The following is a 16,608-nucleotide window of genomic DNA, read 5'->3' as shown; positions in this document are numbered from 1 at the left end:
CAAGCCAGCGGTCGGTCTGCTGTGTCAGACCCTGCAGCAGTTCGTGGGCCGTGTGCCTCTTATCGCCTAAGCTGAGTAGTTTCAGCACGGCCTGCTGACGCTTGCCCACCGCTGTGCTGCCACACCGCGCGGCACCGACTGCTGGCGACATGCTGCTGCTAACACATCTTGATTGCGAGACAGAGGAGGAGGAGGAGGAGGAGGAGGGTGCTTTAGTGGAGGAAGCATACACCTCCGCAGATACCAGCACCGAGCTGGGGCCCGCAATTCTGGGGGTGGGTAGGACGTGAGCGGTCCCAGGCTCTGACTCTGTCCCAGCCTCCACTAAATTCACCCAATGTGCCGTCAGGGAGATGTAGTGGCCCTGCCCGCCTGTGCTTGTCCACGTGTCCGTAGTTAAGTGGACCGTGGCAGTAACCGCGTTGGTGAGGGCGCGCACAATGTTGCGGGAGACGTGGTCGTGCAGGGCTGGGACGGCACATCGGGAAAAGTAGTGGCGACTGGGAACTGAGTAGCGCGGGGCCGCCGCCTCCATGATACTTTTGAAGGACTCCGTTTCCACAACCCTATACGGCAGCATCTCAAGGCTGATGAATTTTGCGATGCGGACGGTTAACGTTTGAGCGTGCGGGTGCGTGGCGGCGTACTTGCGCTTGCGCTCGAACACTTGCGCAAGCGACGGCTGAACGGTGCGCTGAACTACACTGCTGGATGGGGCCGAGGACAGCAGAGATGAGGGTGTGGGTGCAGGCCATGAGGCGGTAGTGCCTGTGTCCTGAGAGGGGGGTTGCATCTCAGTGGCAGGTTGGGGCACAGGGGGAGAGGCAGGGGTGCAAACCGGAGGCGGTGAACGGCCTTTGTCCCACCTTGCGGGGTGCTTGGCCATCATATGTCTGCGCATGGTGGTGGTGGTGAGGCTGTTGGTGTTGGCTCCCCGGCTGAGCTTTGCGCGACAAAGGTTGCACACCACTGTTCGTCGGTCGTCAGGCGTCTCTGTGAAAAACTGCCAGACCTTAGAGCACCTCGGCCTCCGCAGGGTGGCATGGCGCGAGGGTGCGCTTTGGGAAACACTTGGTGGATTATTCGGTCTGGCCCTGCCTCTACCCCTGGCCACTGCACTGCCTCTTGCAACCTGCCCTGCTGATGCCCTTGACTCCCCCTCTGAAGACCTGTCCTCCTGAGTAAGCGTTGCACACCAGGTGGGGTCAGTCACCTCATCGTCCTGCTGCTCTTCCTCCGAATCCTCTGTGCGCTGCTCCCTGGGACTTACTGCCCTTACTACTACCTCACTGCAAGACAACTGTGTCTGATCGTCATCGTCCTCCTCACCCACAGAAAGTTGTTGAGACAGTTGGCGGAAGTCCCCAGCCTCTTCCCCCGGACCCCGGGAACTTTCGAATGGTTGGGCATCAGTGACGATAAACTCCTCTGGTGGGAGAGGAACCGCTGCTGCCCAATCTAAGCAGGGGCCCGAGAACAGTTCCTGGGAGTGTTCCCGCTCCTGAGCAGGTGTCATTGTAGTGGAGTGAGGAGGCTGGGAGGAAGGAGGAGCAGCAGACAGAGGATTCGGATTGGCAGCAGTGGACGGCGCAGAACTGCGGGTAGACGATAGGTTGCTCGAAGCACTTTCTGCCATCCAGGACAGGACCTGCTCACACTGCTCATTTTCTAATAACCGTCTCCCGCGTGGACCCATTAATTGGGCGATGAATGTGGGGACGCCAGAAACGTGCCTCTCTCCTAATCGCGCAGCAGTCGGCTGCGACACACCTGGATCAGGAGCTTGGCCTGTGCCCACACCCTGACTTGGCCCTCCGCGTCCTAGGCCGCGTCCACGTCCTCTAGGCCTACCCCTACCCCTCAGCATGCTGTATTACCAGTGATTTGATTTCACAGGCAGGAAATAAATTGGCGCAAGACTGCAGGCCAAATATAATTTTTGCCCTTTTTGGAAAACGAAAGGCCCCACTGCCTCTAGTGAATGAATTATCTAAGTTTAATAACTGTGCTGTGTCCCTGCTTATGTGTCACAGAACGTGAGGGTAGCAGAGTTATTAACTGTGGCAGAGCAGGTATTTTTTTTCCCAATTAAGGAAAGCAAATGGCGAACCCAGCAGTAAAGCGTAGCTGGCTGCGTATGATTTAGCAATGTTTTTCACGCAGCTCACACGTCTCCACAGGCGTAAGGACGGACAGAGGCTGGACAAATAGATTTGTTTTCAGTTTTTTCCCACCAACAGGCAGCACTGCGTATATTCAATGAACCTGAGAAGTTTAATAACTGTGCTGTGTCCCTGCTTATGTGTCACAGAACGTGAGGGTAGCAGAGTTATTAACTGTGGCAGAGCAGGTATTTTTTTTCCCAATTAAGGAAAGCAAATGGCGAACCCAGCAGTAAAGCGTAGCTGGCTGCGTATGATTTAGCAATGTTTTTCACGCAGCTCACACGTCTCCACAGGCGTAAGGACGGACAGAGGCTGGACAAATAGATTTGTTTTCAGTTTTTTCCCACCAACAGGCAGCACTGCGTATATTCAATGAACCTGAGAAGTTTAATAACTGTGCTGTGTCCCTGCTTATGTGTCACAGAACGTGAGGGTAGCAGAGTTATTATAACTCTTGGAGAGCAGGTATTTTTTTTCCCAATTAAGGAAAGCAAATGGCGAACCCAGCAGTAAAGCGTAGCTGGCTGCGTATGATTTAGCAATGTTTTTCACGCAGCTCACACGTCTCCACAGGCGTAAGGACGGACAGAGGCTGGACAAATAGATTTGTTTTCAGTTTTTTCCCACCAACAGGCAGCACTGCGTATATTCAATGAACCTGAGAAGTTTAATAACTGTGCTGTGTCCCTGCTTATGTGTCACAGAACGTGAGGGTAGCAGAGTTATTATAACTCTTGGAGAGCAGGTATTTTTTTTCCCAATTAAGGAAAGCAAATGGCGAAGCCAGCAGTAAAGCGTAGCTGGCTGCGTATGATTTAGCAATGTTTTTCACGCAGCTCACACGTCTCCACAGGCGTAAGGACGGACAGAGGCTGGACAAATAGATTTGTTTTCAGTTTTTTCCCACCAACAGGCAGCACTGCGTATATTCAATGAACCTGAGAAGTTTAATAACTGTGCTGTGTCCCTGCTTATGTGTCACAGAACGTGAGGGTAGCAGAGTTATTATAACTCTTGGAGAGCAGGTATTTTTTTTCCCAATTAAGGAAAGCAAATGGCGAACCCAGCAGTAAAGCGTAGCTGGCTGCGTATGATTTAGCAATGTTTTTCACGCAGCTCACACGTCTCCACAGGCGTAAGGACGGACAGAGGCTGGACAAATAGATTTGTTTTCAGTTTTTTCCCACCAACAGGCAGCACTGCGTATATTCAATGAACCTGAGAAGTTTAATAACTGTGCTGTGTCCCTGCTTATGTGTCACAGAACGTGAGGGTAGCAGAGTTATTATAACTCTTGGAGAGCAGGTATTTTTTTTCCCAATTAAGGAAAGCAAATGGCGAACCCAGCAGTAAAGCGTAGCTGGCTGCGTATGATTTAGCAATGTTTTTCACGCAGCTCACACGTGTCCACCGCCCGTAAGGACGGACACAGGCTGGACAAATAGATTTGTTTTCAGTTTTTTTCCCACCAACAGGCAGCACTGCGTATATTCTATGAATAATAACTGTGTTGTGGCCCTGCCTATACAATTCTTTCCCTGCAGTATCAATGGAGGGTGGAATGCTCTGCAGAGGCGATTTTGAGAAGCCCAAAAAAAATGCAGCACAGCTAACAGCAGCCTGGACAGTACTGCACACGGATAAATATGGCCCTAGAAAGGACCGTTGAGGTTCTTGAAGGCTACACTCACTCCTAACACTCTCCCTGCCTATGCAGCACTTCTGTCCCTAATGCCAGGTGCAACGCTCTGCAGAGCCGATTTTGAGAAGAAAAAAAAATCCCACTGCTAACAGCAGCCAACACACAGCTATCAGTGGCCCTAATAAGGACCTTTGGGGGTCTTGAAGCCTACACTAACTACCAATTCTTTCCCTACAGCAGCTCCGGTACAAACAGCACTGTCCCTCATCTAACTCACACCGCATCTGAGGCGAGCCGCGGGAGGGGCCGACTTTTATATTAGGCGAACACCTGATCTCGCCAGCCACTCACAGCAGGGGGGTGGTATAGGGCTTAAACGTTGCAGGGGGAAGTTGTAATGCCTTCCCTGTCTTTCAATTGGCCAGAAAAGCGCGCTAACGTCTCAGGGAAGGAAGTGAAAGTAACCAGAACACCGCATGGTGTTCGTCACGAATAACGAACATCCCGAACACCCTAATATTCGCACGAATATCAAGCTCGGACGAACGCGTTCGCTCATCTCTAATCTAAAACCAAAGCAAATCCGGACTCCTGTCCGTAGAACAGATGACCAGTATAAAACTACATAACTTCAGTGCATAGATGAGAGCCAGAATATGTCCACTGGAAATGGAGAAGAGGAAGGAAGAAAAAGAAGGAAGAAGCAAGTAGAAAGAAAGAAGAAGAAGAAGAAAGAAAGAAAGAAGGAAGAAGAAAGAAGAAGGAGTAATAAAGAAGAAGGAAGAAGAAAATAGAGGAAAAAAGGAAGAAGAAGAAATAAAAAATAGGAGGAAGAAAGAAGAAGGAATAATAAAGAAGAAGGAAGAAGAAAGAAGAAGAAAAAAGGAAAGGAGGAAGAAAAAATAAAATGAAGAACGAAAAAGAAGAAAGATGAAAGAAGAAGGAAGGAAGAAAAAAGAAAAACAAAAAGGAAGAATAAAGAAAAGAAGGAAGAATAATAAAGGAAAAAGAAGAACTACAATCACATACATCATTAGCATGCCAATAAGAAGTCTGCAGACCCAAACAGAATACACAATATATCCTGCAGGATAACGACTACACAGTAATTATATTATAATGAAGTCGGAGTAGATTTAATAGAATCTTCTGAGAATCTTACTGCTATGGATGTTAGCCTCGTTCTGCAGCCAGATGTCCAGTATTCTTATGTAAGGCTTCCTCCACACACTTTGTTGTCATGTTTTTGGAGGGGCTTGTAATAAAAACCATAATTTTCAGGTATTCTGCGTTTTTTGAGTGGTCTCTTGTGAATCCACTTCTGACTTTGCGTAAGAAACATGCATGACATGCTGCCACAAGAACTGGGATCTGTTTCTAATCAACACATTGGAGGACATTCATAAAACCTTTTATATCAGTTTCTGTTGTATAAAACATTTTTGCAAGTGTGGATTTGTGCAAAAATGTGTGACTTTTTTGTTGTCGGCACCTCTGTCTGCCACCTCTTTTTTTCTATAAAAAAAGGGGGCATTGCTTGCTTGGAGGAGTGTGGCCACCTCAGACCGAGACATTTATGTATAATTTATGCCAGAAAAGAACATCAGATAAGACCTGGCACAGCAGTCAGGATACACCTAAAATACATGAAGAGCCGTGTACCGGTGGAAATATGAAGATCGGCATTTGAAATGTTGGGCTTAATAAATTTCCCTGTATGTTCACACAGCATGTTCCAGATCAGAAAATACCAACGCAGAACTGGCACATAAGCAAAAATCTGAGGCTCTGGGCGGTTTCAGGTGACTGTACGCTTGTCGGAGCGTAGTTGCGCCTGAATTCGTTTTTTTTTACCCCTCGCCGGCTGTTCAAACTCTGTGCCATAGTGCAGGAGTTTGGAAAGAACAGCGGGAAAATAGGTACTACCCTGTCAATAGTACTGCCGAGAATCCCGCTAGCGAAAAGGAAACCATTGAAATCAATGGTTTTGTTTCATCTCGTTATGCATCCATGATTATCACAGCACATAACGGGATAAATACACGCCCGTGTGAAGAAGCCCTAAGGCTTCCTTCAGACACTGGCATTTTTCGACAGAATTGCATTTGATTTTCGGACGGTGCCTGCATCTTGTTCTTGTGTCTTTCTGGTGGCATTTTTTCATCACACACTTGTCTTCCTACAGAGAAGCCTACGGGACCAACAGCGTGCCGTGATTTTGCAAAAATGTTGCGGCCAGAAAATCTCAACAAAAGTGGGAAAAAAATGCCAGTGAAAAATCTGCAATGCTCAGCTTTGCACAAGAAAAATGCAATTGCACCAAATCCAGCAAATACACGTTTTTTTCTGAAAAAGATCAAGTGTGAAGACGCCCTGGGGAATTGCACTATGTATAATGCAGTGTATGAGATGGCACTTTACTGTGTATGGCAGCGATTTTGGACTGCGCATGACAGCGTATTTCACGCACGATGTTATGCGCATTCTTCCTACTTTCTTTTTTAATTTCCCACTCTGTCGCTTAGTGAAATTGTGTATAAACGCTGCCCGTATGCAATGTAATTGTGTATGTACAGCGTTTATTACATGCCCATAGAGAAAAGTAGGGCTCTATTGTGTGTAATATGTGGTAAAATAGAACATGCTGCATTCTTTTTTTTACATGCATATTATACGCAATGAATATACGCAAGTACGAATGGATCAATGAAAATCAATGTACTTTCATTGACTTCATTCACCGTGTATTATGCAAGCATAATACAGGATTAAATTACACTCATGTAAACCGGCCTTATATTTCTCCTTCCTGCTGGATCCACTTCTGACAAAAACTGCAGAGGTATTTTTCCAAAAATCACTGTGTGACTCCTCCCCTGAGCTCTTCCTCCATTGTACCTTCCTCCAGCGGTTTGCAGACCTCCAGCAATGAATATGACCGAAGCTTAATGTGACATGTAAGACGAGGACATCTTACCTCTCCAATCATTCCGTTCCACGTGCCATTAATTTTCTTGCCATGCTTGCCATTCGTTACCAGATAAAGATCGTAGGTAAATTTCACCGTTTTCGCTATTTTCTTTAGGATATCAATACAGAACCCTTTGCAGCATCTCTTGATGTAATTTCCTCCTTCTTCTGTGCGGTTCCTAATGATCAAAACAAGATTAACATAAAGGTCTGGGAGACTGACAAGTTGCCCCGAGTCAGGGCAGTGTTATGTCTTTCAGGGCCCTCTGCAGAAGGTCCTCTTTACAGCAACCTCATAAAGCAGCACTTCTATTCGGAGTTGAGTTCATTTGCTCTCTGTACTTTCTCTTTGATTGTACTTAATTGTTTTCAAGTCAGCAACATCCATCGAGCCTACACAAAAAAGATGGCTGCTCAGATGGAAAAATACATTTCCACAGTTATGTGTGCTAGGCTTATTATTTTATTGCTCCAATGGTCCTCTATGGGTGAGGTGCATCCAGCTCTGTATGTATTGTAGATATCAGTGCAAACTGTACTTTCTCTTTAAATCTTATTGACATTTGAGTTTTCTTTCAATGACGCACGAGTCTCTATATATTTAAAAAATGCTTTTATAGTTCTTAATTGGTATAGACTTCACTTATTATCGTCAGCTATTCTGTGATGTTAAGTTTTCCTGTATATCATGTCACTTAGGCTTCATGCAGATGACTGCATTACTGCTCTGTACAACCTTCAAGTTGTATGGAGCTGTAATAGGGCACTATTACTATCATACTTCTAAGGGGTGCTACTTTACCGTCATGTATTTCCATATCCTTCCAATTTAATACAGAGACATACGGATGTTTTTTTTAAATTCTTCAGCTCACATACAAGACCAAAAAATCATGGCATGATCCATTAGAGAGCCTATTCTCCCAACATCTCCAACCAATGGTGTAACTATAGAGGATGCAGGGGATGCGGTTGCACCCGGGCCCAGGAGCCTTGGGGGGCCATAAGGCCTCTCTTCTCCATATAGGGAACCCAGTACTATGAGTAAAGCATTATAGTTGGGAGCCCGGTTACAGGTTTTGCATTGGGGCCCGGGAGCTTCAAGTTACGCCTCTGTCTCCAACATATGGTACACCGCCACACAGAGCACCATACCACAGCACATGGCGTCCCTGTGGCTCCATAGTGCTGAGCTGTAGGGACTTTGTTGCAACTACATCAAATCCAGCTCACTGCTTTCTTCGGCGCACAGGTCCTAACTATGCAAAATTTTAGACGGGCAAAATGTATATTCTAATGGTTACAAAATTACACATATTTGTCCCTGTTGATACACATGAAGGTGATATCTCCACAAGTTTACAAACGATTTAAAGATCAGAGTTGCTCAAACATCATTCAACTCACAACCAACAGAGTAGAGTGTTAATACTAGGGACTTCTATTTCAGAGTCATTTAGTCTCAGCATTTGGACTTTAATTAATATGCTGGATGAACCGTATTATCGTTATATGATAATATAAGTTATTAAGGCATTTTGACTATGGATATAAGTTTCAACAAGTGTTTCTCCCACATCTCCTAGCATTAAGCGATACAGAATTCCCCTGACTATTGAATGAAGTGCAGTAATTTAGGCCATCAATACATGTTAGATGCCAGGCACTTCTTTACTAGCTTGCCAGATATACACTTACACCGCATACACATGCCCGCTGTTCTACATGTAGAGAGGGGAGAAAGTTGCAACCAGATACCTTCAGCAACAGTTTATCTCCCCGAGAACGAAAGGAGCCCCATACACATTAGATGATTGGCTGCCAAATTCGTTGGGTTCAGCCAGAAGATTGTAATGTGTTTGACCAACTTTATCGTTGAGACAACTAGACAAGATGATTTCCAAGTCTCCCATCCCACTCCGACTGTATATCTGTAAGCGTTGTCTACCTGGTGTCTGGACTGATTACACGGGATCCTATCTTCTCTGTCGGTCACCTCCCCCTCTTGCTATCTCCCTTTTTTGCTGTCATGTATACAATAACAAATATCTCTGATGCCCATCTCAGACAACAGAAAGATTACAGATCCTATGGGTAATCTTTGATATTTCCAAGGTGATACACAGTACAAGTGATAGGCTTGAATTTGGAACAAAGTTGTTTGTCACTTCACATAGTGACATATGTCTGGTGATATGATAACATCTCAGCCATGACATAGGGCATGTCTGTAACTGTCAGCCTGATTTCTCTAGTGTTCAGTACACAGAAAGCAGTCGCTCTCGTACCGTCAGAGTGAAAAGATGGTGCAAAGGTCAGCTTTATTTCTTATAGTAAAAAGAACACAGATTGGAGCTTTGAGAGTCTCTGTGGATGTCACACAGTGAAGCTTTCCCATCTACATTAGCAGCTATTTAAAGCAGCAATCCATCAAAGACTTGAAAAATGTAAGACTTTTGATAAAACACACTCACAAGGCAGTATGGGCACATTTACAATTCAGGGATAAGAGCATCTGATGAACATTGGAATGGATCGTCCATGTATGTTTTTTTTTTACATTCTTAGCTTTTGATTTAGTAACTGCTCAAAAACATTTAGATCATATTAAAGGACATAGTAACATATTAAAAGACTTTGGTAGAGATTTACAAACATCATGCAAGCAGTGTGCCAGCACCTCTGCTCTATATAATGAGCACCATATGCATCAACAAGGACACATGTTTTGTTGATGAACATAGCCAGGAAAGCTTATAATTACAAGCCATTTATTTTAATGAAAACTTGGCCTGCAATACCAAGTCTGGCCACTGCAATGGGAATAGAGCTGTCTACTTCCTGCAGAAATCAGCTCAGTGTGCAAGCACACAGGCCTAGAGAATAGCATATCAGTGGGGATCCTGAGCGACAGACCCCTGCCAATCTACTATTAATGACCTAGCCTGAGGACAAACCATCCATAGTTTACAACTGGACCACCCCTTTAAAGTTGTTTTCTTCTTTTCAGTGGAGGTGCAATACTATATTACCTACATTCAGAATGAGTACTTAATGTATGCGCCATGCACTAATATGACTCTGTTAGTTTCTGTCGTGACCATGGAAGCACATGAGTGATACATCTGTCATTGATGACATTTGATATTTCCACAAAAATTAGCAAATGTCTGAATATGCTTAAAAATATATCCGTAGAAATATCCAATGGCCACACTGACACGGCTACCTGTGTGAGTATGGCTAGATTAGTGTAATCATATATCTCAGCAGGTCCTGGCAGGTAGCTATATTTATAGTTTTAAGATATTATTGACTTCCCATCTTCTTTTACATGTCCCAGTGATTAACTCTGGTTAACTTGGGCAGAGTAACTACTGTACATACAACCTTCTCTCTAAGTGGGATAGTTTACCTAGTGTACCTGCTATATTCCTGGTCAGTGCTTCAAGGGACCTTTCATAGGACAAAATATTCCGCAACAGCGTTGTATGTCCTTCTGCAAATATTCAGCCCCAAAATCCACAATGCACATTATGGTGCAAAATTGAAAATAACAGAATCCTGCCGGTAATTCCGTATTAAAATCTGCAGTTGACAGTTCGGATTTTGGTGCAGAATTCAGAGGCGACATATTGCAAAGTGCTGTAACAGAATATTCCGTCCCGTGTGAAAGCTCCCCAATAGATCTACCACAAGAGCATCAACAACAACACGCTGTGTCACAAAATATGTTCTTGTTGTTTATTCATTCTGTTTTTTCTACATAAAACCTGTGATCGTGTTTTGTGCCAGCAGGTAGAACTTTTCCTTTCCAGAGAAGAGTAAAACTTCCTTCCCAGCTAACACCTATGGCGCTGTAAGGAGACTATTGACTTTTTGTTATAAAGGTTAATCAATAGACCTTACGGTTAGACTCTGTTAGCTGCTGTTGAGGAATTGTTAGACAGCTTGACAAAATCCATGAAAGTGAAGTAGAACTAACTAGACTTTGACATAAAAGTAAATTATACAAACAGATTACAATTACATATAAGTTTATGTGTTTATTAAAGAGAATGTGTATCTAGGAGAGGGTAAATGTGTTCTCCATGAGTTAAACATTGATGATTGACCTATTTTTACCAGTGATTGGTGGGTATTGTAGACCAACAAAGTTGGTCTACAAAGGCAGAATGTCTCATCGATATAACCAGCTGTGCTTGGTGTGGCAGCTTGTCTCATTCATGTAAATGGGACAAATTATAGTACCAAAAACTAATAGCCTGTGCCAAAGTAGATAACAACCCTGTATTGGTTTCCCTAAAAAATAAGAATTAGAATAGAATAATAGAATAGGTCAGAATAGAGCCTAGAGGGACGGGCTGGGGCCACCCTATGTGGGTGTAACCAGAGGAGCATGAACAGTTCATAGGAACATCCATCTTCCTAGGCGTTAGGTAAGGCAACACGTCCCTTAGTGGTTAGCTCAAGGTTTTATGATGAGAATGGAGATCATGTTGTTGGAAGTGTGGGGTCTGTGTAGCAAGAGGAAGCAGTTGCAAAAGGGGGGACTGTTAGATCAGTGAATTTGTATCCATTTTTTGTCTTGTGTACATCTTGTATGCTTTGGCCTGTCTTATATTGTTGACATTTTCCTTAGCGAGAAGTTTTCAGTTGTACATCTAGTACAACCTCGCTCGGTCAGTGCATCCTGTTCTGTTCAGTACTTTGATACAAGAGAACCAGACTACATAACCTTGGCACCAGTTCTCCATGTGAAGTCCATTTTACAGAAGTCTCATGAGAAATAGGTCCAATCGGCCTGAGAGAAGTTCTGCCTCCAAGACATCACTCTTCTTGTTTAGTTTTAATAACCAATGATAATAAATTATAATTTTTACAAGTGAGACGTAATCTAGTCTCATTGCAAATGTGTTTGTATGTATACTTCTGCTTGTTAATGGAATAAACATATGACTTCTAATCACATCAAATGCATGTGTGATCTGTAAGCTTCTTCGAGCTTGAATATGAACAATTAATTTGGATACCTAAAAACATACCAATTAGCAAATATTACACTAACACTTAAATAGAAAACTAGTAAAATTTTACACTACGTATATGGACAATTGAAAGCCTAGAACCACTACTGTGACAATATGTAGCATAATAAGGTCATACAACGTCCTATAAATATAGATGCCCACTGGTATTCATGAATGTAGGGGAGGTAGCATTCCTTCCACTAGCGCTGTGCCCTCTGACAACAAAGGGTTAAAGTGTGAGCAACCAGATGGGGCAGAAACACAGTACAGGCATCTGATTTAAATGGAAACAATAAAGTATAGGGAATTATTGTGCTAGCGTGAAACTTTACTAGTTTTCAATAAAAGTTCTTTTTAATGGGACCAATATAGGATTGTTATTGCCTTCGGCATAGGCTTCTGGTCTTTGATTACAATTTAACCCTTTTAAGTCCTGAGCCACTTCTTTCTGTTTTGAAACTATGGTACCACTCACTGCAGTCCTGTACAGAAAAGTTATTGGTACAAATAATGAAGGAAATGCAGCACTCGGAGACCTAATGGTTCCTTTACATGGGAAGACTGTCAGGTGCATAGGCAACCAACAATGGTCTTATGGGCTGCTGCCTGACTATTGTTCCTGTGCTTTAAGCAAGAGTGATAATTGTTCAATTAATCAACTAAACAGGAGTCGCTCAAACATAGCGTAACTCCTATTTACACGGCCTGATATTCGCTTGGTTTTAAGCAGTACTAAAAACAAAGCGACTACAACAAGTCAACGAATTGTCGCTTCGGAAACCAGTATAGGGGACCTTTTACATGAGAAGAAATAGGTTGCACAACGCACTGCAAGCCACTGTAAATTCGGCACCAAAATCTGCAGGCTACCTGTGGATTGTGATGCAGGATTGAAAATGGCCAAAACCTGCCAGCAATTCCAAATCAAATTCCACAGTTAAACCTGCCAATTCTGGTGTGGCATTGCACTGTGGAGGATTTGGCTGAATCCTGTGGCATAATTCTGTACTATGTGAAAAGTCCATGTGGCCACTTTCAGACTAGTGTATTTTACATGAAATTGTAGCATGATCTATTTTTTGTGTTTGCCTCCGTATTGCTATTCTTCTTTATTAGGCAAATACTGATCAGTGTTTGTCCAGTAGAAAATAAAATATACAGAGGCAAATACTGATAACATACTGTTGTAATGTCATCTAAAACATGCATGTAATACAGATCCGTATTATGGACATGTTCACGGCATTATGCACTATTGAAGACTTTGGTTTCCTGTAGGCACCCTGAAGTGTAAAGTGGGGTGTAAGGCTACCTGCACATGGGCAATTTGCATTGCGGAATCCATAGCGTGCGTCCGCCTCTGGATTCCACAGCAAATACTGCCCATGGCATGCTATGGCAAAGCGCGATTTTCTATACATGACTGGAAATTGATTTTCTGCTTGCGGAGGACAAATCACAGCATGCCCTATTTCTGTGCGGATTCTGCATGGCACGGACTGTTTCCATTAAAGTCAATGGAAGCCGTCCGATCCACGGACCTTCGGCTCCTCTGCAATGATATGCGTAAAGGTCGCAGATTCTGCATCATTGCTAGGCAATGATGCAGGAAAAGCAGAGATTTTTAAAAATCTGTACTGCGCATGTCAGGGGGTTCGCTGTGCAGACCATCCACAGTACAGATAAAAAGACTTCAGGAGAGGTATGTGTGGATGCCGGCTCGGCACAGAGTTGGATTCCGCTGTGGGATTTCCCATGCGGAATCCGACCCACCCGTGTGCAGACGGCCTAAAGCAGAAGTTCTGGAGTGCAAGTAGTTACTTCATGGAAGAAAGTATTCCCAACATACTCGATTCGTATCTGCTTGCGGCAGGGAACGGTATTCCTCATACAGGTGCCACTCAATGGATCGACATCTTCTACAATGACAAACGGAGCTTCCTCCAATGTAACAATGCTCAGGTGTTCATCTTTGTGTTCCTCTGAATTTGGATACAATTCAAACACCGGCCAGACGTAATACTTCATCTGTAGATTCCGGTCCTTGTACTTTCCAACCTGAAATATAAAACAGAGATGATTGAAGTGCGAGTTAAAGAACGATGTGATCATTGTAAACAGAACATGGTCAAGTACGCGACAAAATAAGGCATATACAGGGACACGGAGTCGACATGTGCGCTGAGGCCGACGGCTTTCATAGAAGCTCCCTGTGGATTCCTAAAGAACAACATGTAAGTAAACCTGTCCATTAAATGACCTCAGATGTGAAAATGTTGTGAAATCCGATGGCATGTTCGCTGTTTTATTTTTAAGCACTAAAACTCGTGTTCTGACAGTTAAAACCGATCTATAAAGTGCAGAAGTGCGCAGGTTGGATCATTAATTAAGCAGTAGAGTGGTTTAAATTAAAATCTCATGTAAAAATAATGCAGCTCACCACATTAAAGGCTCTTTTATGTAAAAGTAGTTTTGACTCCAATTCCATTGCCTGCATTTTAAAGTGAACACATACCGAAAAAACTAAATTAAATGCCCTCCAGCTATGGAGACCACTGATACCCCAATGATAGCTCAACAGTATGGGGGCTTGTACTCATCATAGAGGGGATTCTCTCTCTAGGACAAGCCCTGTCTATATGACATATTCAGACTATTGAATGACTGCGAACAATCATCCGTGAAGGGAAGGTGTCACTTGTATCGGCCTGTAATGGCGGTGTGCATGGGAAGGAACACCATCGACCACTAATCTATCAGCATATAAAACTTTTGACAAGACCGTTATGATATTAATTACTGATTTATACGGGTTAACCTTGAATTTTGGCAGAATGAAATGTCATTAATAATTAAGTTTTGGACTGCATAACAACTTTGTATAATAGGGATGATCATACTGGAGCTATTGGTGAAGCATATAATACCTGTATATTCTAACACACCACGCACTGTCACTGTCGAGTTAATCCCATTTCCCTCTATGCAGATTCCGTACTGCATTAGAACCTGTTGCAGATGTTACGGCTCTCTAATGGCTCTGATAACAGTCTTGTTTGAAGAATGTCCCAGGAGGAGCAATTAAAATTAACAGGGAACAGCTTGTTAGGAGTCTGTGCCAGACTGGAGAAGCTACAGAGGCAAAATGAAGCGGGTACGAGGTTATGGCAGCGGTTATGGCGAGGAAACAAGCTCTTTAAGAATCATATTGGGAAGGTGTCATCCGGTTTACCTATATGTGTGTGACTGAACGCTCCACTGACTGCGTTTAAAAGAAGAGAACGTGTGAGACATGTTCCTATGGCTGCAGTTGTAGAAGGTTGGGAAATAGAAGTGGTGATCATCGGCGTCTACATGGCTTTTATTGGACTCCTCTCTTACATATATGTGATCGCTGAGATAAAACTCTCTAACGCTTCCTTTCCACTGATCTTTTTTGTGCCTTTTTTGGCTTAAAAAGAATGCAATGACTTTCATGGCTTTCTATAAACTCTTTGGATGGTATTTTTGGAATTTAATGACTTTGATATCAGGCCGTGAAACTCAGCCCCATGTCGTATTCGCCAACGTACAATTTAACCGTGGAGGCGAGACGTTTTTCTTTAAAAACACTGTCCATCACTTCAGATAAAGTAGCAATCAATGGAATATTCCATCCCATCCTTAATGAAGTGACTTGTAGGCAGTATTAGAACATACAGGTTGCATTAATATCTTATACTACTATTTTAGCGCAAATGTTTACTTATTACTTATTCGAATCCCTCCGGAAATTTCTGCTTTCTCGCTGTATAGTCCATGAATTGCTAATACTGATCCATTCATTTTTTTCTCCGTTTCATCTAAATGTTGTTTATTTGTTTCTTGCTAGCCCGTCCTGATGTGCCCATGATGGACAGGACAGGCCTCAAGTATATGCCCCTTTGATAATGATCAGGACTAGCCCGATCACGCAAGGTTTTTATGGTGTTTTCTTTTTCAGATGACCCCTCTGATGTGTACACTATGGAGGGATTACAATATATCAACCGGGTCTCCTCCTAAAAGCGGACTTGTACCCCTGGATAATGTCATATTACAATTCGCACAGTGGCAGCTAGCCTTGATTGAATATATGCAGCCAGCTCTAGTAAAATTTGGAGTAATCCTGGACTGCTGACGACCCTGTGTTAAGGCCAGGCTCACACAACCGGATTTGAATAGCTGATTCCGTGTCTGCAGGCATTTTCTGCTGTAAAACGTGCGCATTGAAAGGCATGGATTTTGGAATTTTCCTTCGCATATAGATTTCATTTTCCATGAGCGGAAGAAAAATTACAGCATGCCCTATTATATAGTGGAATCCGAACAGACAGCCTCTATTGATGTCAATGGAGGCGTCCGACCCGCAGCCCATACGCAATTAACATTCTGTATGGGCTGAGGGTACCCGGGTTGGCACTAAGCGACGGCACAGGAAATAAATTTTTTTTAAAAAAAACTGTACTGCGCGCGCCTGACCGCCTGACCTGACCTGCAAGCCTGCGCGGTCATCCGCAATACAGTTAAGTGATGTACGCAGGGTCACCAGAATTTGCTACTGGCCTCCTGCATGCAGAATCTGACCCACTCATGTGACCTCGGCCTAACTTCCACTGGGTAACTGTTGCAGAATAACAATTGACAAACTGATAATTTGGGCAGTTTCAGTAAAACAGTACCTCAGTGCACTGGGATGCCCGTGAACCCCTCAGGCACAACCTAGTGGTCAGGAATCGATCTTGATTCTGTTACTAGGTTATGTAATTAACAGATTATACTT

General features: G+C 43.6%; 1 protein-coding gene across 1 annotated transcript in view; it reads right to left on the bottom strand.

Moving 5' to 3' along the window:
• The window catches only part of GRIN2B (glutamate ionotropic receptor NMDA type subunit 2B), a 302,881-nt gene that overhangs the window by 32,579 nt on the left and 253,694 nt on the right, over window positions 1-16,608 (bottom strand). Inside the window, exons 4-5 of the mRNA XM_066594564.1 lie at window positions 13,657-13,865; window positions 6,785-6,956 (exon numbers count right to left, since the gene is read on the bottom strand). Of these exons, the coding sequence (XP_066450661.1) occupies window positions 6,785-6,956; window positions 13,657-13,865 (381 nt within the window). The remainder of the gene's footprint in view (window positions 1-6,784; window positions 6,957-13,656; window positions 13,866-16,608) is intronic.

The sequence above is a fragment of the Eleutherodactylus coqui genome, chromosome 3, assembly GCF_035609145.1.
Source record: "Eleutherodactylus coqui strain aEleCoq1 chromosome 3, aEleCoq1.hap1, whole genome shotgun sequence".
NCBI lineage: Eukaryota > Metazoa > Chordata > Amphibia > Anura > Eleutherodactylidae > Eleutherodactylus > Eleutherodactylus coqui.
Note: the sequence above shows the minus strand (reverse complement) of the source record. Positions and strands in the feature narration are given on the sequence as shown.